Source organism: Corvus cornix, chromosome 2 (assembly GCF_000738735.6).
Source record: "Corvus cornix cornix isolate S_Up_H32 chromosome 2, ASM73873v5, whole genome shotgun sequence".
NCBI classification, from domain to species: domain Eukaryota; kingdom Metazoa; phylum Chordata; class Aves; order Passeriformes; family Corvidae; genus Corvus; species Corvus cornix.
This window is the reverse complement of record NC_046333.1, coordinates 46,327-69,316: the sequence shown is the minus strand read 5'-3', so window position 1 is coordinate 69,316 and position 22,990 is coordinate 46,327. Positions and strand designations below refer to the sequence as shown.

Genomic DNA, 22,990 nt, shown 5'->3' with positions numbered 1-22,990 from the left:
AAATCAGTGGCGGTCACTGTCTTCATCTCCATGTTCAGAAGGCCATGTGATCTTCATGGCTTGCCCTTCATTGCTAGTCAATGCAGTGTCTTTTCTGTGCTTGTTTTTAATGTTGGATGAGGGTAGAATATTTTTTGTTTCTGATCTGATTCTGTCTTGTTTGCAGTCTTGCCAGAAAATTCACAGCCCCTAGACAAGAATTTCAAGCAGAGGAGTAGAATAAACCCCTCTTGTAACCTGGCAACATCTCGCCTATTGCTGTGTTAAGGGAGATCAGGGAACATCGGCGCCTGTGAGCCGCGGGCACACGGAACTGTCGGAAAGCAGATCAGTGCCCCAGGCCATCACTGCGGGCTCGGCCATCACGGAGGAGCCACACTCTGCTTGTGGAATGGCCGCCGTGCTGCCAGCGCCACGCTCGCCCCAGGGCCACGGAGGGGGCGGTCTGCTGCTCTCTTCTCCTTCCCCCGTGGGCTTCAGGTTCCCAGCAGTGTCCTGGGATCTCACACTCTGTCGTGCAGGGCTTTATGTGACAAGCAGTGAGCTGCTGATGTCTTGCAGCAGCTGTGGTGTTAATAATTTGTCTGCATCTGTCAGTCACCTGGGGTCTCTAGTGGATCCATCACAGTGGTACCAGCATCCCTGGAGTGGTCACTGGGGAGAGGCAGTGGGAGCATTGGAAACAAGCTGTGGAAGCTGTGCCGCCATGCTGCCCCCCACCCCCTTCCTCTGCTGATCTCACACTCTTTCTTTCCCCTCGCTTCCACATGTTGTCCCTCCCTGTTCCCAGCTCCGGCCTCCCGCTGCTTCTCTGTCTTGTCCAGAGGGGTTAGTTCTCGTCTCTCATGCTGGAAATGCTGCCAGCGAATGTTTCTGTGTGCTGCCTGCCAGGTCCCTGGGGAAAGGGCCTGGAAATGCAGTGCGGGAGGAGCAGTGGGAGCAAGGGAAAACCACTGCTCGCCTGCTGCATTTTCTAATGGGAAAACATCTCTGTGAGGTGCTGAGCTCTGTGTCACTGCTTAAGTTGCCCCCTCCCCCTTCCCCTTGCCCCAGAATTGCCTATCCCTGACGCAGAGAAGGAGAGGCTGCAGCACCACCACGGAAAACCGAGACGTGTTTTTCAATTTGCCTCCTGCTTATCTCTGCTGTTTGGACAGAGAGGTTTAAAAAGCTGGATTTTCTGTCCCTGCAGAGTAAACAGACAGAGCCCGGCAGCACAAACTATTTCTGGCTTATCAGTGGAGGAATGCAGCAGCTGAGGCTGAGCTCGAGTGGGCCGTCAGGAAGGCCCTGAAGGGGCCCCCTCCCCACTCCGCGCTATTAGAAGTGTGAGAGCCCAGCAGGACTCAGAGGGGAGAGTTGGAGAAAAAGGCAGAAAAGGGAAAGAAAGAGGAAGAGAGAGAGTGAGAGAGGCTGAGCAGACCCTGATGGCTACAGATGAAGTTACAGGAGGGGCTCGCAAAGCTACGAAAAGCAAACTTTTTGAGTTTCTGGTCCATGGGGTGGTGAGTCGGGAAAGTTAGTGAGCTGGCTGGCTCTGAATAGAGGGATGAGTGGAAACTGGAGGTTCTGTGCTGGGCTGTATCGGCTCCTGCAGTGTGCTCCTGGGGCGCTGGTAGCTGCCTCACCAGGGGAACACCGGGGTCTGTGGAGCCCCCAGCCTATGCACTGATTCATTGATAATACAGGCTTGTGTCTGGGGGGATGTGTGCTGTGCTTTTTGCTGTGATTCTCCATGAATGGTGAATAGCATGCTTTTCAGCCTGATCATGGTGCAGAATCTGCGCTGGATCTAACCCAAATGGGCTTGTAGGACACTTTGTTCTGTAATCAAACTTGTGTTTTGAAAAACAGTTCTGATGAGAACCTGATGAAGCCTTGGGGTGCTGCTTCTGGTTCTTGTCTCCAGTCTTGGCTCGTATGTATCCTCTGGCTACTTAACAGGTGACTTTCAGGGGCTTGAAGAGATTAGCTGTGCAGATCTGTAACAGTCAATGGAAACTCACCCACGAGAGAATTTCAGGGTGCCATGCTTAATTAAAGCAATCCTTCAGGTCTTTAAAAATGTTCCAGCTTTTGTTTAAGAATCAGGTCTTCGATCTCCATTTAAGGGGAAATGCTCACCCTGTTTTGCTGCCATTGGAAACGTTCTTTACATGACTCTAGTGTCTGAGAGCAGTCACCATTTATAACATTTGGATTTCTAGCATTGATACACATTTAACAGAAATAATGCTGTTAAAGAGCCCCAAGGAACGCAATATTGTTTGGATGCTGATAGTCCCAAGTGCTTCTTTCTTGAGGATTCTGACACCTCCTGTGACACCTTTTTGAAGACATCAGGTAGGGGCTCTTGTAAAGAGATCATAGAAACCTGTGGGGCTTACGCCAGACTACTGAGCTGTTTCCATGGTTCAGGCTTACTCCAGATGTGAAGTCTCTTGCGTGTCCTTTAGCTCCTGGATGTGGTGGGACTGGCATGGCTATGGACTTTGAGGTGGCTTTCTGTGTTGGTGAGAGCTGTGAAGAGGTGATGTGGTGCCAGTGTACAGGAGCAGGCTGGGCGAGATTGGTGGCTGTTCAGGGGTCGCAGAGAGCGGGTGTGCAGGTGGTAGCAGTGGTTTTGTTGTGGACATGTGGATTTGTCAAGGTGGTCTGGATTGTGATGGCTGTGTCTGAGCAGAACCAGAAGCAAGTTGGGAGGGTGGCAGATGGGATGATTTTGCCTTATCTAAAGTTTCGCTTGGCATTTGCACACCAGTGCTCTTCCTTTAGTATCAAGAAGAAGGGCAAAAATAGTTATGTGAATTTGCTTATTCCACGTCTAGCTGGCCTTCATGTGAAAGCAGCATGCAGGGCTCTTAAGCCTGGGAAATTTTTAATTTATACTGGAATGAATATAGCAGAACTCATTTCCATTACTTATTTGGATGCCAGGAAAGTCTGCCTTTTCTGCCCTGGGAGTTTTGTTGCCAGTAGCATCTTACTTGAATACATGCATTAGCCTGGAATATCTGTATGTGTTTGTCATCTTCCTGCTTCTTGTTGGCGAGGCTGACGCTTCTTGGCTGTTGTTCTGGTGCCTGAACACTTCTTGTATCACCCTCTCCTTTCCTTCATTATCATCTCCCTTAGTTCTGCTTTGCTGCCTGGTTTGTTCTTTCCTTTAGTTTCTTCCTCGTCTCGGGTTCGTTTTGATCGAAACATGGGTTGGGGTTGTCACTCTTCTGTTACTTAAAAAAAAATGAAAAAAACGTACAACTTCATTTTATCTCTCCAGGCCCTGTATCCTACCAAGTAAGAGAGCATGCCATGCCAGCCATTACCTTGAGTTTACCTTGTGCTGGTTCCTGTGTTCTATTACTACCCAAAGTGTGTCAACATCTGAATTAATTCCTTGAAAAATCAAGTTGCATAGCAAACTTTAGTGGAATTTCGTGGAGTCAGATCCTGCTTTAATTTCAGGAACCAATCTCTTCTTCAAATGGCTAATTTTTTTTCATTCTATCTATGATAACATTATTTAATTTGGTTATTGAAAATTATTTTCTTTTCACCCCTAAAAATTGGGAGAAGCAAACAGAGGTAGAATGTTGTGAGAATATTTTTTTTTGCTTTGTTGGCACTTAAATGAACAGGATAATTCTGCGGTATTTCCTAAGGGCAGTTAGCTCTTGGATTCACTTGATCTTTCTGGAAACATATGTTCCTTTGCTAAGGTCACTTTGCCCTTTGCTCTTGTGCACCTGATCCTGCTTTTGTGCTTTTCCATATTGCCAGCTTAGACAATGTCTTCTTCCTCGTTTGTCCAAGGCAGATAGGATCCCCCTGAAAGGTGAAATCTCTTAAAGGTTAAAACTCTGAAGTGGGATGCTTCATTCTCTTCCTACTTGAGACCTTGATAGTTTGTTACACCTCTGGTTAGCAGTTGGGCTTTAAAAAAGGTTAAATTTCTTTCAGTTATTTATTTTTACTGTGCTTTTACTCCTGTTCTGTTTCATCAATGTCTTGCACATCGTTTTTGTGGGAGGAATTTTTTTTTCCCCCAAAGGCTTCATCCTGTACTTTGTCCTTTTGTTGTTGTTGTTGTTCCTCTCTTTTTCTATCATTTTTATGGACAAGTATGGCTTTAATCACCACATTTATGTTGATTATCTTTTTATCAATGCATTTTCTGCTGTCCAGTAGTACATTTCAGGCAGTCTTTATGACATCTGTCTAGGTGTCCAGCTGTTGCCTTATATTTTGTTGAATAAGTTACTAGTCTTGCTGCAGGTCATTCGTTTCCTCGGTTTCCTCTATCCTCTAGTCCCTACCACAGGCCTCATTGCTGGCTGGATCCCTTAAATGGATCCTGCCTTTGTCTACCTCCCCTGCTTTTTTCTTTGTTTCTTTCTGGTTTTTCTTTTTCTTACTCAAACAGCCTGTTTAGTCTTGAGAAGGTCCATGGTGCAGGTCTTGTCAAAACGCTTGTCCAGACATCTGTCCTCTTGTGACTCGATTGCAGGAACCTTTGCTTGGTGCCTTGTGCTGGCGACCTTGGCTGTGTCATCTGCACGCAAGAACCTGCTGAGAGGTTCATTTTCTTGTCCCATTGTTCTGACCTTTTTAATCTGCTTCTGTGTCCTTTTGCTGTTCCCACTTTATCTTCCTTCCAAAGCCAATCTTTTTGCCTTTTATCCACCAGATACCCATATAAAGGTCTATGTGCCTGTCTTAACTCTGGAGTCATAGCTGTATTTACAGTGTACTTGGCTGTCAGTTCAAATCACCTTCTTTTTCCCGTAGTGATCTTGGTCTTTGTCCTCTTTGCTATGCTTAGGAAGCTCTCTGTGGCAATATAAGTCCTTATCCATATTTATTTTCTGCTAATAGGTGTTATTTCATAGTTCTGCTAATCTCTACAATTTAATATTAGTTACACTCCAAGATTGCTAATTCATACAAACCCGTGTATCACTGATGTGACTCCTTTGCTTATCCTTAGTCCTTTTTTTGTGTGCCTATCTACCTCTGAAATCTGGTCATAGGATTTTATGGTAAATACATAAACTGTCTTACATTAAATGGCATTTACAACAGTGAAAGAAGAGTGTCAGAGCATGCCAGCATGTAAACAAATATTTTATATATATGATAGGTAACTTGTCAGTGTTAAAACAGATGAACAGGTCTCGTGGATATGGAGGCTCTATTACAGATTTATCAGTGATTTGGAAAAAAGGATGAGTAATTAATTTCATACACAAGTTTTTCATCTCCTGATATATTGCTGGGTTTAAATGAAATGTCACCATTCAGGAGAAAGGCTTGGATGTCCTGTGAGCTGCCTAGTGTCTAGCTAATAAGACATCAAGTGAACTGTTAGCCTGATTGGGAAGTGGGGCAGGGAATAACGCAGAAGCAATTGCAAATCCATGGCATATACTTACCAGAATGTTTTTCTGATTTTGGTAATCTGTATGACTAACAAGCCAAATGACTGGGAACTCGGAGGGCAGTAGGAGTGGGAGACGTCTGAAGGCTTCATCAATAAGGGAATTAGGGGTATTTTTGGTTTTATTTATAATATGTAAGGATAGAGACTGATTATGTAAGTTGTAAAATCAATGTCATTGGAGGCTCTTAGGTACTGGTTAAAGAAGTAAACAGCTGTCAAAGATGATGGAGTTACTGGTGATGCTTCTTTGAGATGAGAAAGAACTGCATGACCTCAAGGTCTCATATTTCAGTACAGTATAAAAATTACGGGGGTTTTATTAGAATGGGAGGAACTAAAGATATTTTTGCAAAAATTGAATGGTGATCTGTTTTAAGTGAATAGAAGTGACTGTTTCTCCCAACCAGTCACAGGGTTGTAGAGATCACTACTAGAAATAGTGAGGTGAAGAGGGTATGGCCAGGTTTGAAAAAAGTAGAGCTTTCCTAATGAAAAATTTCCTACTAATTTTTATTTTGTCATGGGTATAGATACTGTCTTGTCAGAGCATAAGCCAGCTAACACTAGAATGGCTAGAAAAGAGCCTCGTGAACTGTTGGTTTTGGACAGCTTGTTCCACTTCCTACCTCAGGGCTCCATGCGTGGTTCTCTCTGCGAGGGCATCCTCAGCAAATGGGGCCTGGGATGGAGGCACTGGTTTGCTGTGTGCATATTCCCTGTTGTGGTAAACAAGGAGGTGTTTGGGGTGAGTAGGGCAGCCTGGAAGAAATCAAGGGATCTTATGGCAAGGAATTTGTTTGGGAAGGTAGTTGCACAGGACTGTTAGAGTGAAAACTTTGTACAACATTCAACTATGTGAGCAAGCTGCTGGTAGAGACTGAAGCTTTGTCCTTTTCTAGCCATGGACTGATTTCAGGCTGTCAAATAGAAAAAAGTTCATACATAATTAATAAAATAAAATCATATTAATGCCAGCCAAGGCTTTAATAGAGATCAGTGTGATTTTGTGCAATATGGGCTTGTTAAACAAATTTGAGTTGCTGGTTAAGAAAACTTGTATTTGCTGAGGAATGTAGGTGTATGGATAAAATGGATCTGTGAGGTGTTTGAACTGCTCTTCTCTTTCTAAAAAACCCAAAACCACTGTAGGAATATGAAAATGGTCAGACTGGATCATTTAGTTCAGTATCCCACGTAGAATGGGGCAGTGGAAGGCAGCATGGAAGTACAGGAACAAGGCAAAAACCTTAGCAATGGTTCGTATGAATTCTCTCTGATTTGGAGCTTGGGAGCTTTCTGACCCAAAGCTGCCCTCTGTGTAGTGCATCTATATGGATTTTGGAGTGCATCTATATGGAGGTTAGTCTAATGATGTCTTCCAGAACCTTTCTAAACTTCCAGCATTCAGTGTTTTGTGTCAGGAGTTTTTTCAGCTTATCTTGCATAAGGAATTACCTGATCCTGCCAACTGTTGTTTGATTATTGTAAGGGAAGAGACAACGAGCTCTTGACCAGCCTCTTCTCTCTCCAAGCTAGTCATGGTGCTGCAGAGCTCTGCTGTTCCTCTCCCTCCCAAAGCCATCCTTTCCAAAAAGCCAAGAGGTGCATTCTGGTAGTTGTTCATACAAAATCCCTTTCATACATTAGATCACAGCAGTGGTATGATCAGATCTGTTAAAGGTGGTGGAACTCAAAGCTGGTCTGTAAGGTTTGTTTGTTTAGATTACAAAGACATTTTGGGGGGGTTTTTTTTGTTGTTGTTGCATCCAAGTGCTCCACTAGAGCTTGGTGGCAGATTTTTCTGAGCTGTGAGCAGACACACATGAAATAGAACTGAATTTCGTCTCGTGTTACAATTCACAGTTCTGTAAATGGGATGGTTTCTAAATTAAAGACTTTTGGATTGTTGTAAACATGATATTAAAGTGCATGGTACCTGGAACACTTGGATTTACAGACTGAGAGCTTTTGGGAAATGGAGGACGGTGAATATGGCAAGAAGCAAGAATTGCAATACTGATGTTTCAGCTTACTAAGCCCCCAAAAGATTCATACACATTAAAAAGGGGAACTCATGAAGTAACATCTATAATTGTAAGTAGGAGAGAAGCCTTGTACCAGTTTTATTTGTTGTACTTCTAAGAGTCCATTTTGAAACAACACATCCAGTTGGGAAACCATGTGTACAGTCAGAAACTTGTTGCCATCAGACAGTATCAGTCTAGTCTAAATTTCTTAAGGGTTCCAGGTACTTCTAGTTACTCATTCTTACCTCCAGACAGCATCAGGTATCTTCTATTGCTTATGTTTATGCTCTATAGAAATCATAGAATGGTTTGGGTTGGAAGGGACCTTAAAGTTCATGTTCTGCCATGGGCAGGGACACCTTCCACTAGACCAGATTGCTCCAAGCTCCATCCAGCCTAGCTTTGAACACTTCCAGGGATGGGGCAGCCACAACCCAGGCCTAACCACCCTCATAAGTAAAGAATTTTCTTCTAATCTAAACCTACTGTGCACTGTGCTGTTTTTGCCTTGCTGCTCTGCAGGCACCTCTGCTCTGCTCTCTGCTTCACCTTCTCAGAGCTGTGAGAGCAGTCCCTTCAGCTGGGGACAGGCTGTGGTCTTCCTCATTTCCTGTGGCCCACAGTGGTTTTGCCCTCTGTCCAGTGGGGTGTTTGTTAGTGTGAAGCCCTTCCCTCTTGTTCTGTCACTCCAGGCCCTTGTAAATCTCTGTAAATAAATCTCTGTAATAGACTTGTAAATAGTCTCTCTCCATCTTTCTTGTAGGCTCCTTTTTAGTTAAGAAATATGCTGTTTGTATACTTGGTGGTGGTGGTTATTCTCAAAATCTGTCAGTGTCTCTGTTAACAAGAAGCTGGTGGCTGTTCCGCACAAGCCGTAAGAGCCTTCTGTGTGGTGCTGAGGTGGATGGAGTCTGTCAGGACAGGAGATTGCTGTGAATGCAGCTCAGCACTCAACTGCAATGCAGCAACTCCTGGCTCTCTGTTCAGTCTCTTTCTGAGGCCTCTTGTGGGTATTTTTTGCTTGACTTTTCTTGACACTTTCTTTTACTTTCACCTGTCAGTTCTCCAGGTTATTTTCCTCTTACTGGTATGTCCAGACAGGAAACCTTTTTTCTGCTTCTGTGTTTTGACTGCTGTGATGTACATCCCCTGAGAAAAGACTCCGCAGTGGAAGAATGTAGAAGAGCACTGCTCTAATGTTGTCTTGTTACTGCTGTCAGACAGAAGTTCACTTAAGGATGACAAAGAGGACAGAGGCAGAGCTCTGATGTGACAGGAAGTTCAGGCAAGGAAGAAAGTAGACAAGCCAAACATGGCTTCAGAAACTGGTCAGTGGAAGGCAGTGAAGGGATATGGCAGCAGGTGTCAGGGAGGTGGTATCCTGCTGCACTGACCATGTGCTCAGGTTTGAACAGCTGTAGCTGTGCACATGTATACAGGCAATTGGCAGAACTCTTGGGGTCCAGTACACGTGCATGTAATATTGGTCGTGTGCCTTTGTGCACTGTGCTGTCTTTGCCTTGCTGCTCTGCAGGCACCTCTGCTCTGCTCTCTGCTTCACCTTCTCAGAGCTGTGAGAGCAGTCCCTTCAGCTGGGGACAGGCTGTGGTCTTCCTCATTTCCTGTGGCCCACAGTGGTTTTGCCCTCTGTCCAGTGGGGTGTTTGTGCAGATTAATACATGTAAATGGAATCAATGGAGGTAAAAAGGAGATAGGACTGTGGTTACAGAGATGAGTCGGGGATGGGGGTCTCAGGCAGATGACTTCCCAAGAAGGAGGATGTATCAGTGCTGTTTTGCACTGCAGCATTTCCCATGGATGCTTCTTGTTTAAGACAGATTCCATCCTGCTGAGGAAGAGAGGGAGAGACCTAGTCCATAGGCAGATGCACCTTCAAGATCTCTTTCAAAAGCCATAATGGGATTGGAATACTCTTTAGTATGAAGACTTTTTTTTTTAATGTCACTATTGTGAAAAATTCGATGTATTTTCCATCACTGTCTTGTCTCGCACATGCGTTTGAGAGCAAAACCAGCTTTTAGATGAGGTGAGGTACTGCTTGTGTAGTCTTCTTTTATAAAAGTTCACATAGATGAAGTATTTCTGAATCTTGGGAGTCTGGTGGGCTTGCAGCAGGAAGGCAGTTGCACAGTTGCATAGTGAGTAATATTTTATCTATGAGTGATATCAGAGATAGAAACATGAGAACAGAGGTGAAGGAATGAGGTGGTCAGGGAATGAGATTCAATGTGCTTTTGCTGGAGCTGCCTCTCGTTTCTCATGTTTGTCCTTTCTCTATGTTTCTCTATTTTAGTGCTTAACAAAGGAAGCTGAAGGAAGTTTAAAGATGTAAGGCCGAGTAGCTTTAGCTTGCTGACCTTGTTCTTCAAGCCCTGGGGTGTCCTTTAGAGGAGCACCAAAAAGGGCCTTCAGTTTTATCCATGTGGCCAGTCAGTCTCCGTGAGATGGCTGTGCTCAGGATCCGGGCTCTTCTGAGTGACTGTCAGATGTCCCCGGCTGACTGACAGGCAGCAGCTGGCCCAGTGGTCTGCCTTTTGCTGGAAGGAGGCCACAATGCATGGCTTGACAGATGACAAATCTTAAATGCAGGCTCGAGAGAGAAGCATTTTCTGGGCCATTTCTTTCTGCTGACTCTGCCTGGGTCAGAGGGTGGGAGCGCATACATGGGAACAGAGAGCACTGTTCCCTTCCAGCTGTTCTTGGGGCTCTAGGTTCATGGCAGAAGTTATTTGGAGCTTTGCACAAAGCTGCAGTTTGGTCTGTCTGCTGCCTGCTGCTCTCTCCACGGCCATACCTGCCATTGCTTTCTTACATCGGCACTTGCTGAATTCACCTGCGTGGATTCCTGCGCTGGTCACTCTCGTACCTCCTGCCTTGCCTCTCTGTCCATACCAGTTATATTGGTTCTTTGCTGGTCATCCATTCCTCTCCTTTATCCAGTTTCCTTTATAGATACAAGTGTGAGAAATATCTAAGACTTGTGATGATCAGGGAGGGCACTGAGCTGGGGCTTTGGGAGCTACAGTGGATTTGTGTGGTTAATTTGGAGATGCCGGTCCAAATATATTTAGAGTTATGATTTATTATAATGCATAATTACATATTTAGAAATCATAGAAATTATGAGATAAAGATGAAGTAAACTTTTAAAAAGAATTATATATGTTGACTGTGCACAAACTATTTTCTTCCCACCCCCAGTGAACTGGCTTGCGTACCCTCAGGGGTGTGTGCATCTCATTTTGGGGTCCAGTAGTGTATTTCTCCCAAGTACTTTCTCAGTCTGCAACTATTGAGCCAAGTATGTCTTCGATGTTGTTAGCACCCCTTTGGAAGAGGGTTCCACAGGCTGATACCCACGGTGGGACAAACTCACCCCTTCAGTGGTCTGTGAGCCTGACCCCTCTGCTGATGGCCAGGGTTCACTACTCTAGCAGGGGCAGTGAACAGTCAATACCCAACTGCCCTCCCCAGGCGATGCCTGATTTTGCAGAGCTCTGGCAGATGCCCCTTTAGATCACCTTGGATCACCTCTTTCCAGATGAAAAGTCACAATATATTTACTTTTACTTCCATGGATGCAGTTCCATATGTTAAGAATTTCTGTGCCATTCGTTGTCCTTGTTTCAGCTCTGCTCTGCCATGACTGAGCTGCAGGAGCCAGAGCTGCGCACAGACCCTCACTTGTGGACACATCGTGGCCAGTGGCACACTGATATCCTATGTTCCCTCCACTCTTACTTCTTTTCTTTAATGACATTCTTGACCTCTAGTAACCAGTGAACCGATTTTTTTTCTGGAAGTGTCTGTTTAAACAAGACCTTGGTTCTGCTGGACAGCAATCAGCTTAGGGCCCATTGCATTGTCTGTGATTCTCGGATTGTTTTTTCCCTTTTGTAATTCACTTCAATATGTATTGAAGTACATTTGCATCTTCCTTTTAAGTGTTCATTCTGTCTCATAAAGTCCTTCTGCAGTTCTTGAAACTGGCCCTTGTCCTTGCAAGCGTGAATAACTTAACATTACCAACAAACTTTTTCACTCCCTTGCTTTTTTCCTGGCTTTTTTTGGTTCTTTTTTTTCCCCCCAGGTTGTTTTAAATATGCTGAAAATGAGAGGTCCCAGCAGAATTTTACATGTGCCTTCCTTTTATTTTCAGAACCAATTACTTTTGCCTCATTTCTATCCTTTAACCAATTGTTTATCCATAATGGATGCCACTGACTCTTGGTTTCCTTAAAATACTTTGTAGAGGGACTTGACTTTCAAAGGACTTTTGTTGTATGGTTATTCTTTTTCTCATCCTGGTTCAAACGCCTAGAGAATGTGTGTGTCTGTATTTTTGCATATATGTGGAGATATACATATTGATAATTCTCAATATGAGCCTAAGCTCGTCTCTCTGTTTTGAATTGCATTTTGCAGGCAGTAATTATTTTACTGGTTGTTTTCCTTGATGACTATAAACTTTTAGAATTCAGAATTGGGTTTACTGTGTGTCTTGTGCAGCATTAAGCTTGACCCAGAGAGTCTCTCAAGAGCATGCAGAAGTCAACATAAATGCCAGGGCTTTAGAATGCCTACAGGGCTGCTGACAAACTCCCACATCCATTTCATTCTTTTTTTTAGTTTAAAGGCTTGATCGGAGACATGACCTTTTTCTTAAAGGATTCATGCTGCATTATGAACCGACACTGCTCTCTGGTGTAGGTGAAGTAGAAGGCTCTTAATGCAAAGTGTTTATCCTGATGTTTTGCCTGTGCTGGTTTCTGTCTCCCAGCTGATCAGAGCTGCCTGCTCGGCAGTGCAGCGTTTGCAGTGGGAGTGTGCTCGCAGCTCTGAGCAGCATGTGAGCTGCACCAGTTTGGACTATGTGTCGCTGCCATGGGGTGTTCTTTTCAGGCTGAAGGTAGAGCTTCCAGCTGTAACCCGGTCTGGATATGCCACTGACCACTGAGTGTTTTCCCAAACCTAGTATTTTGCCTCCCTGTTTCCTGTCTCCTTTATCCCTGAATGCCTCATGACATCCAAGACACACCAGTCACAGAGCTTACGTGCTTTATGTTGCTGCTTAGTGCTTATCAGGATGGTCAGAACGGGGAATCTGTTGAGGCCAGTGTCGCATGATGTACAAATGTCTTGGCAGCTGCAGAAACAGGAACCAAACTGGCTTTTCTTTCTGTCTTGCTTTTCCTCCAGCGCCCTGGGATGCCATCAGGAGCTCGAATGCCCCATCAGGGGGGTCCCATGGGTCCTCCAGGCCCCCCATACGTTGGAAGCCCCTCCGTGCGACCTGGGATGCCCCAGACTGTGATGGAAACAACAAGAAAACGCACTGCACCACAGCAGGTCCAACAGCAGCAGGTGCAGCAGCAGGTGCAGCAGCAGCAGCAAGCCACTCAGAACCGAGCTAGGAGGTGAGTGTTCTGGAAGGAAAACACAGGAGGACAATTTGAGGAAGCAGAGATGATACCTGTTTAGCAGTGGGTAAGACCTCTAAGATCAGATGGGACAGAATAGAACATGTATGTATTGTCAGTTTTTAAGCAGGAAAAACATTGGTAAATTTTACTCTTTTTTTTTTGTTTGTGAATGGTTTTGAACAAACCGACCTTTAATAATGTCTGGTTTTGCAGTTACTCTGCTTTTACTTCACAGGTTTGTCAGGCCATAAATCTGTTGAGTATGTTTAGCCTTTAGAGTTAATGAACAGTTCTCTTCTAATATAGTAAGATTATTGTATTATTTGTTGCCTGTTCTGTATAGTTGCTCTCATTTCTGACTGGCTAACAAAATAGTTTGTAAATGGCACAAGTGGAAAAAACTTTTCACATTGTCATGTGAATACTTGTACTATGATCACTCAGAAGAGTGGTCATAAAACTTGCAGTTGTCCCAAGTGTTTTTGCATATAAAGTAAACAAATATGCACTGGAAGTAATTCCATAAAATTAGAGGGATTTCTATGAGGAACTTTCTTTTTTAGATATGCCCACCTTGTATATTGCTGAATGCATTCTCTCTTAAATAAGTTAGCTAATTTCTTTTTGCAGCGTATTAGACCTCATCAATCTTGAGTGTTGAGTGTGATCCGCACACACATAGCAGATCTGCATGGGCTACCTTTTGCAAAATCATTATAGATGTATATACAGCTTCAGACAGTGTTCTGGTGGTGTCATGGAATCCAGTTGTAGGTAAAACATGACTCTCTAAGCTCAGTTCTTCAGGAGCCCTGCTCTGACCAGGTTATATACCTTGGATCAGCAAGTCAGACTTGGGAATGCTTGTATCTGGGATGCATCTGGAAAGGACACTGATCTTGAGAGTATTAATACACAACAATTGAAAAAGGTTGAACACAGAAGGAATGTGTGTGAGTGCAGCACGTGAGCACAAGCAGTGCATGTGCATCTTGGAGGCCTTGCCTGGCACCAACCAAAATGCACATTCTATAGCGCCTCCCGGGAGATTCTGCAGGAAACTGCACAAAATAATGCCCAACCTTCAGGTACTAGGGTGGATATAACCTGAAAAATTGCCCCTGCTGGATAATTAAGGTAAACTTTAGTCGCTAACTAGTTTCCAGGGAGCATTAAAGGACAGTATTTTCTAAAAGTTGATGGCCTAACTCACAGAAGAAAGTTCCCCATCCCTTTTCTTAACTTCAGTGTTTCTGATTTGGGACCCAGCAGTGATCTCAACTGCCTTGAGCCCAGTTCACAGCAGTGCTTCCTGGGTACACAGAGAGCTTCTCTGTTTCTTCTGCCATGCCTTCCCTTCAGATAATGTGTTGAACGTTTTCCCTTTTTTCGTTTCCACCTCCCTGTCATTTCTCATTCTGTTTTTTCAGGCACACTTTTCTGTCACCTTGGGTCCAGTTCTGGGGTTAAGTGCGTTCCATGTTTTCTAGCGCAGGCCAAGAAGGTTGCACTTGTCCTTTCTTGGCAGGTTTGGTGGAGACAAAAATCTCATTTCTGTAATAGGCTATTGAAGAACTGGTTGAGACCCAAATTGTTTGGGGATGTTGCTTTGTTTGTTTCTTGCTTTTTATTTGCAAGCCTGTGGGGTTGTTGCCGGTACGTGCATATCCCACTCCCTTTGGGAGGCTGGCGCTTGCTCAGCCTTTACTTCCAGATTCTGTGAAGTGTTTCAGTGCAGATTTGATTTGTAAGCTGTGGAAGGTATTGGAGTTTCATATCACGTAACATTCCATTCCCATTATTCCTACACTTTTTAAAAGGAACATTGTTCACCTATTAAGTTGGGTGTAACTGAATGTACCTCCAGGCACAAAGAGTGTCTCAGCCTTGACTTATGTGGGGATGGGAAAGAGTCTAAGAATCTGATATTTCAATCCTGGCTTATTATTAACAAACATAGGAAGAGGGTATGCCACACCAATGAGCATGGAAACAGCTTTTATGTGGACACTGCTGGTGACAGACTTGCAGTATGAAGACAGTAAGGAGGAGGGTGTCCTTGTGACATGGCAGAATAGCAGCAGGTGGTTTACTTTCCCCCATTTGTCTGTCACAGATGGAGTGATTCATCTCCTGCTTAAGATAAAGGCCTCACAAATTAAAGAGATGAAGAATAGGACCTGAATTCCATCTTGGCCCTGTTAGAGAAAGCTGAGTGACAGGTTTGGTGGACACAAACAGTTCTTAGAATCTGAAGAATTCAAAAGACAGTGTATTTGACAGTCTTCCTGACAGTACAGTTTCTCAGGCACATGCACATTTGTGTTTATGTCCACGAGTAAAAGTGTGTTTTTAAAAGCATAGCTATAGAAATGTGCCTATGTATGGGTATGGACACAGTATGTGTACACTCTGCAGGCACACATACATCTTCCCATGTGTGTGTTCATAAAAATGAAGAAAGGTGGAAATGTAAGGCCTTTTACCTTTGTCCATCACTCATGCAATTTTAGTTTTGTTTTGTTGTTTTGGTTTTGTTGGTTGTGGGAGTGTTTTTATTTTTGGTTTTTATTTTGCCTGTTGCCTTTATAAGATTAAAAGGTCTCAGAGGTAATCAAACTTTTGCCAGCAGAAGACCGCTCATGCAAATATGTTACAATAAAACAAGTGTGTATGTATATATATAAGGAATGAAGGGTGTACATATGTGTGTGTTTTCATACATCATATGAAATACACACATATATGTGTGTGTTCTTCAGCACTTAATTTTGGGCATGATTGAATAAATGCGTGTTGTCTGTTTGAGCGAGTTCACATGCCATTTGAGTGCTCAGCCACTCAGATGTGCACACACATAGGTGTGTCTGTGCATGCCACACGTGAGACTGTCCTCCTGCACGCTTGTCTGTACCTGGAAGCAGCGTGTGCACATGCACTTGCATACATTGCCACCCTGCACCACAGAAGATGCTGTGATCAAAGAACTTACAGACTTCTTTCCAGGATGCATAACAGACAGCCCTGATTTGTTCTTACCTAACTGCCTCCCCAGCCTGCTGAGAGAAGGGGTACGAGGTCCTGGGCATGGGTGAGACCCTTTTGCTGATGCATGCACAGCTGTGCACCAGCATGTGGAGATGTCAGGATAATTTAGCAGGTGGCCTCGTTACTCCTAGATCTGTCACCATGGTAACGTGTTTTTTTCTTTAAAAAATGTACAGTGCCAAGAGGAGGAAGATGGCTGACAAAATTCTCCCTCAGAGGGTGAGTCGCTTTCATTTCCTATTCCCTTCACAATCAGTTCAGCATCTTAGTGTAATTAGAGGAATTTTAGAAAATTCTTTCACTTTTTGTTTAAAAATCTAATTAAAAAGTAAGTAGACAGTGGGTGAAAGTCTGGAGAGCCAGGCTGGGGCTGGGCTGGGGGCTGGGAGCGTGGAGCAGCCCGGCCTGTGCGGCCTCGTGCCTGGGTTAGCCGAGCCAGCACTGCCGCTTGCTGGAGGGACCGTGGTGCTGGGCTGCCAAGCGACAGCTCGGCACTGGGGCCCTCGGGTCTCCAGAATGCTTTTGATCCATTTTTGAGGCTGGCCAAAACCTGGTCCAGAGTGTGGCTGTACCTGAGGGGGTGGGCTCAGACTCAGGTCTCTGGCCCAGTAGAGCTTCCAGGTTGTGATTTTTGTGGTTGTATCACCGTAGGACTGAAGTGAACCCATGTAAACAACAGAGTCCAAGGGGTCTGTATTGTCTGGAGAGTTACTAATTCTCTTATCCCTGGGGATATGTCTAGCTTTTGGCATCTGCCCATGTTTGATCCTCAATGCTTCCATCATCTACTTCCTTTCTAAACATTGGGATTTCTCTCTGTTCTCCTCTCTCATTACTCCCAGACTTTTCCTTTCCTTTACCCTCTTCAGTACAGTCCCCAAGAACCTGCTTGGTCTCAAAAGGCTTCAAAACACACACCCTTGTCACATCTTAGTCTCAGTTGCTTTGACTGGTGCTTTTTCTAGGCTCAGAATCCCTTGGACAGGTGTGTCCTTTTCCTCCATATCCTTTTCAAGTTTTCAAGCTCCATTGCTAGTGTGAGCCCAAATTTGCTGGCAGGCTCCAAAGTCTGTTCTGTGACATTTCACAGGTGCCTACTACCAGCCATCCAAAGAGGTGAGCCCACTTTGGTACTCCTGATGTCATACTATCCCTTCTTCTCTTGTCATTCCTGCCACCTTCTGAAAGCAGAGCCTCTCATATGTAAGCCATTAGATCTCATGTTGCTTGAAAGACTAAGCTACCAGTAAACCCAGACCTTTGAACTACTTGCAGCCTCCTGGTTGTTGTGTTGAAGCCTCATTCTTGCTCTACTGGTGGTCTGTACGTTTTTATAATGAAGGCTAAGTTTCTTGTACTGTCAGTTTTGTCTGTCCCACACAAACTGCTTTCACAGACAATGATACGTCCCATATAGCGAGGCTGTTGCTGCAAATGTACGTTCATTTCGAGGTGCTTTTAAGTTGGTTTGGTTGTTTTCGTTTTGTTGGTTGTGGGAGTGTTTTTGTTTTGGATTTTTATTTTGCCTGTTGCCTTTATAAAATTAAAAGTCTCAGAGGTAATCAAACTTTTTTGCCAGCAGAAGACCGCTGACTCTGTTTACCAAGTCCATGATAATTCTTTAATAGGTAGAGACTTCTATAGGTGTGTCAAAAATCTCTACAGATGCTTTCAGAACCATGCTGTCATCAAATATTCTTACTTTTCAGTATCTTTGTTGCTGACAGCCAACAGCTTTAACTGATGGAGTAATAAAGCAATTGCTAGAGGTCTTTTCTGCAGTGGGGTTTTTATCAGTGCAGCTGCACTGCTGGTGTCTATGATGTGACCTCTGTCTGGGTTAAGATACTCTGTCAGGCTGCGGTAGTGTGTCAGAAATCCCTTACACCATCTGTGGGATGAAGAAATGCTGTGCACATCATTGTCCTGTCAAGTGGAGGGTTTGCACTGGTGGCTGTGGAATGCATGTGAAACACAGGGTAAAACTTCCAGCTTTCTGGAACTACCTCTGGAGTGTTTTCCAGTCAGTCAGCATCTGTTACCCACAGACTTTTTGCAGACTCCTGCTTATGTTTTCTGAGAACTTTGAAGGGGAGAGAGGAGGCTATTAAATACATTTTACTCTTGAAAATGATCTTATGTAGCAGTGGGTTCTCAGTATTCCTCACTATGGTAATGACTCAGGCAGTTGGCACGGGTAACCTCTTGTTGGATTTCCAGGCTCTCTGGTTAAGCCTGTGCCATAGTCCTGGAGCATAGTGCTGTTGGGTAGGATCACTGAGCCACTCCAGGCAAACTGTTGCACATAGGAAGATTGGATTAGGGAACTGCATAGGACATCCTGGCACTTCCAGTCTGGTTCCCTCTGTTGTGGAAGCCATGACACAACTGCCACCTCAAGACTAGTTACTTGAGACATACTTTTGATCTGGCAGCTTGGGTTTTTTTGTTTTGCTAGGCTCAGCAAGGGAAATGCTTTTAGCTTCCCAAGTAAGAGAGGCTCCCCTCTTGAAATCCTCTTAGTCACTTGTTTTATCTATTCCAGGTTAAATTAACCTCTTTCAAACCTTCTTAAATCTACCTCTCAATAAACCAGAACTATACGTAGTAGGAGAGATTACCAGTATCACCAGTGCTTGAATGCCACTCCTGCATTTTTTATCTTTACTGGAAAGAGCACTGCAAATTGGTATGGCTGTGCTGTTTTTTATTCATGGCCTTTCCACACTGATACAGCCTCTGGTCATTCTGTGATTGGCTAATACAAGTATTTCTGCTTTCTGTCATATGCAACTGATGAATTCCCATATTAGAGCAGGATTTAGACTCTGAGGCATGATCCTGTGCTTTGTAATGCTATATTTCATCCCATCTCCATTATACAGTTCTGAGCTTCCTCACATTTTCTGTACTATCCTCTGCCTTGCAATGACAGTGACACCCAAATTTGTCATTACTAAGTTTTCTTAGCATACTTCTCCTTTTTGTACAAGAACTATTAATGAATGGTCCATGAGGTACTTCCTGCTTAATACTTATTTGCTATGCCAGGTCTTGTTCCAATCTCCATTTTTCAGTCTTAAGGAGTGGTTCCCTTTATGACTGTATGTCAAATGCTTTACTTAAATGCAAGTTGCTTGTATTGACTGCATTTCTTTTGTCTAAAATGCAGTTTTAATGAACACAAGGACTTGGTTAAGCTCAGTTGACATACTGAGTAACATAGCAAGGCTTAATATTTTTTATAGTGTATTTAACATTAACTCCAGTTCTGTCCAGCAGGTTCTTTCCTGCCCCATTTTCCTCACTTCTGGATCTTTCCCTTGTTCACACCTGGTTGTCACCAAAACCCTCATTCAGTTTTGGAGAACTGCAGAGGCATCTTCATTCATAGCCAGGGACCTAAATCTCTGGAGCTGATGTTGCCTTTGTGACCCAAGTTTAGCAGTTGTACCTCGATTTTGACCTCAGACCACAAACTGTTTGTAGGGACACATGACTGCACCTCGGATTGCACTTCTTTCTCCAGGCCTTGCCTCCTCATTACTTCTGGTCAGTCTTATTTTCTCTTAGTGTTGAGTCATTACATTTTTTCCCAGGAACTGTGAGTGTGATCCACCATTCTGTTTCTTTGGCTTCCTTGCCTACCCATTCTGATGCAAGAGTCTCAGCTGAAAACCATTCTGGCTCCATAGCTGTGCCTGTTTCTGCTTTTCCTTGTTTAACTTGCTGAGTGGATTGCAACTTTGAAACAGCAAACTGCCCCTCCTTCGGTGGCATACTTGTCTCTTAGTATTGGCTGCTGTTCTTCTCACTCAGCCCCAAATTCCTGAGGACTTTTTGTCTAGCTGTGCTGACAGGTTTTTGTATACCTGTCCTCTCCTTTTCAGCCTCTCTACTTCATTTTCTTTTACGCAAATATTTAGTCAATTTTTGCTGCTGCTCTTCACTGACCACCATGTGGAATTCTCTGCACAGATCCCATGCCATAATAGCTGTCCTGCTCTGGTTTGGTCACTGCATGGCTGTTGTCCACCTCTTTCTCCATCTGAGTCAACCAGAGGTGAGGAACACCTGGATCTGCCATTCACTTGTAAGAAAGATGATGTTAAGGGGTGTGATAATCAGTGGTATCCTTGGATATAGCAACCGTGAAATAAAGAAATTCAAGCTCTTGCAGGGAATAAGGAAGGAGAGTAGTCAAGTACAAACCTTGGACTTCAGACAAGCAGGGTTTGGCTTATTCAGGGAACTAGTAGGTGTGATTCCTTGAGAAGCCAGTCTGAAGGCTCAGGGAAACTGGGAGGTCTTTAAGGACCTTTAAGAACAGCCTGTTTTAAAGGCAGGAAAACGAGCAAATTTATGAGGAGCCCAGAATAGGGAACTCACAGAGGTGGTCCCAACATCAAAAGGCAATGTACAAGAAGTGAAGCAGGGACAGGCTACAGAGGAGGAGTTTAGAAATGTTGCCTGGGCATACAGGGAATGGTATCGGCAAAGTCAAAGCTCAGCTGTACTTGAGATCTTCAAGGGACATCAAGGACAAGAAAAGCTTCTGCTATTGCACTAGTAATAAAGGCTGACCAAGGAAAATGTGTGCCCCATGGCGAGTGGACTGGGTGATCCAGTGATGACAGAGACAGTAAGTCTGAAGCACTCAAAGCCTTCTTTGTTCAGTCTGCACTAACAATGCCTCCCATGCCCAGTGATCAGTGAACGCATCCAAGAGGAACAGCGAACAGTGGACAGGGATTGGGCCAGGGATTAGTTGAGGAAAGTTGACCCATACAACTCCATGATACCCAACAGGCTGCATCTGACACACCAACAGTGTCCTTTCAAGGCCACTCTGTCATCCATAATAGTCTTGTATCCAGGTTGGGACATTTTGGTCTAAATGGGCTGACAGCCATCTGCTTAGGTGATGAGGCTGAGAAGGTGGCTAATGGTTGCACTTGGCCATGAAGACACTGACATCAGAGTACAGCAGGGATGTGTCCTGGCAGCTGTTCAGTCCAGCATCTTTGCCACTGGAGGAGGCAGTGCAATGCTTGCTTATAAATGTACAGATGACACCAATCACTGGGTGGGGAAACCAGTCGATATGCGTGTGGACAGGCTGGAGGAATGAACCAACAAGAACTTTATGAATTGCAACTAAGTCAAATGTTCTTCCTTGGGAGAGAGGAGGACTGCCTGGCTGGGAAGCAGCACTGCTGGAAAGGCCCTGGAGGCGCTGTTGGATGGTGAGCTGAGCGTGAGCAGGAGGTATGCCTTGTCAGCAAAAATGACTAACAGCGTCCACAGCTCTGTGGCCAGGAGCACAGCCAAGAGATTGAGGGACTTGATTACCCTTCTTTGCTCAGTACTTGTTAGCTCACTGCTAGAGCACTGTGTCCAGTTTTGGGATCCTGAATTCAAGAAAAACATTGGCAACTGGACTGAGGTCAGTGCATGATTGTCAGGTTGATTGAATGACTGGATCAGCACATGAGGAAAGACTGAGGCAACTGGCCTTGTTCATCCTGAAGGAAGGCTCTGAGGGGACCTAGCAACAGCAATGGCTTGCCAGCTCTTAAGAGAGGAGGACCAAGAATATGGATTGCTTTTGCCGTTTTACTGGACTATATTACTGGCCCTGTGGTAGTCAGTCAGAAATCCTCCTCAAACCACTCTCTCTCAGGGGTTGCGGGGTGGCACAGTTACGATTTATAAGGAGTGTCAGCCCTTAGCAGTCTTTCTTTGACCACCGTAGAAGCCTCAGTGGTAGAGACACTTTTGTCAATAAGCTATGGTCTAAAGTTTCTTCTTGGGGAAACTGTCCGGTAGCTGCCAAGTCAGACTTCAGTCACTGCCACTTAAAATTTAAAAGTTCTGGTTCTCAACAATACCTGTGAAATGTGTGGGTTGTGTGCATCTGCCATAGGTAGTAAAAAAGCCAGCTCAGGATCAAATTGAGCTTGTCAAACATGGGGGGAGTAAGGGGTCTTGGATTTTGTTACCTCTCTCAAAGAAGGGAATTCTAGGGTAGCCTAATTCTGAAGAAGCTGCCAAATCTCCATTTATTAGTGATTTTTTTTTTTAAATCAAGATGGCTGAAACTGCTCTGTTGTCCTCCAGTGAAGAATGCAACTCCAATTGTTCCTGCCAGAAATAGGTCCAATTTTATTTATTGGGTTTTTTCTGGGACCTTGGAGGTGCACAATAGTAGGACCTCTCAAAGTTGTGCAGGCCAGCTGTTGTACAAAACAGGTTCAAATTACATCAGCTTGCTCAGGACCTTGTCCAGATGGGTACTGAATATGTCCAGCCAAGGATGGGCACCCCAGAGTATTTTTTGGCAGCCTGTTCCAATGTTTTAATACCATCATGTGTTTTGTTTGTTTTGTCAGAGGTTTTTTTACAAACCAATTCCTTATAGGGAGTGAATTGGCCGTGCTGCAGTGAATTTCTGTTGCCTCTCACCCTAATCTCAGGCACCTCCAAGGGGAGGCTGGCCCTGTCTGTGCTTCAGCAGTCCATATGGCAGTCGCACTCACCCAGGCGATCCCCTTTTCCCTTTTCTCCTCCAGGCTGGAGAAGCTCTTGCAGCTTCTCTCGGCAGGTCTGTGCTCCAGCCCCCACCATCCTACTGAGCCTCTGCGGGCCTTGCTCCAGAGTGTCACATCTTTGTGGTCCTGTGCCCACCAGTCCAGATCCAGTTTCACCAGCGTGGCATAGCAAGGAAGAGCCTCTTTCCCAGGCTTGATGGCAGCACCTGCGCTAATATGGCACTTTTGCAGCTGACCTTTGCTATGGCTGCCTTACCTCACGGACTCCTTCTGCACTTGTTGTCTGCCCAGCAGGGCCCCCAAGTCCTCTCCTGCCAACCTGTTTTCTACCCCACCGATGCCCACCTGTGCCCCTGCACGGCATCATTCTGTCCCAGGAGCAGAACTTCTCCCATGCTGGGCTCTACCATGCTGAAGCGCCGTCCTGTTTCTGCGGCCTGTCAGGGTCCCTCTGAACAGCCCTGCTGCCCTGACTGACTT

General features: G+C 44.7%; 1 protein-coding gene across 10 annotated transcripts in view; it reads left to right on the top strand.

Moving 5' to 3' along the window:
* SMARCD3 (SWI/SNF related, matrix associated, actin dependent regulator of chromatin, subfamily d, member 3) overlaps positions 1-22,990 on the top strand; it is an 80,521-nt gene that overhangs the window by 24,265 nt on the left and 33,266 nt on the right. For 6 of the 10 annotated variants that reach the window (XM_039549106.1, XM_039549108.1, XM_039549107.1 and 3 more), the window contains 2 exons: positions 12,688-12,905; positions 16,136-16,178. In XM_039549106.1, the coding sequence (XP_039405040.1) occupies positions 12,697-12,905; positions 16,136-16,178 (252 nt within the window). In that variant the 5' untranslated portion in view covers positions 12,688-12,696. Of the gene's footprint in view, positions 1-1,317; positions 1,506-1,539; positions 2,344-10,640; positions 12,398-12,687; positions 12,906-16,135; positions 16,179-22,990 lie in introns of those variants that run through there. The other 4 variants (XM_010391470.4, XM_019281135.3, XM_019281136.3 and 1 more) reach the window with 4 other exon arrangements.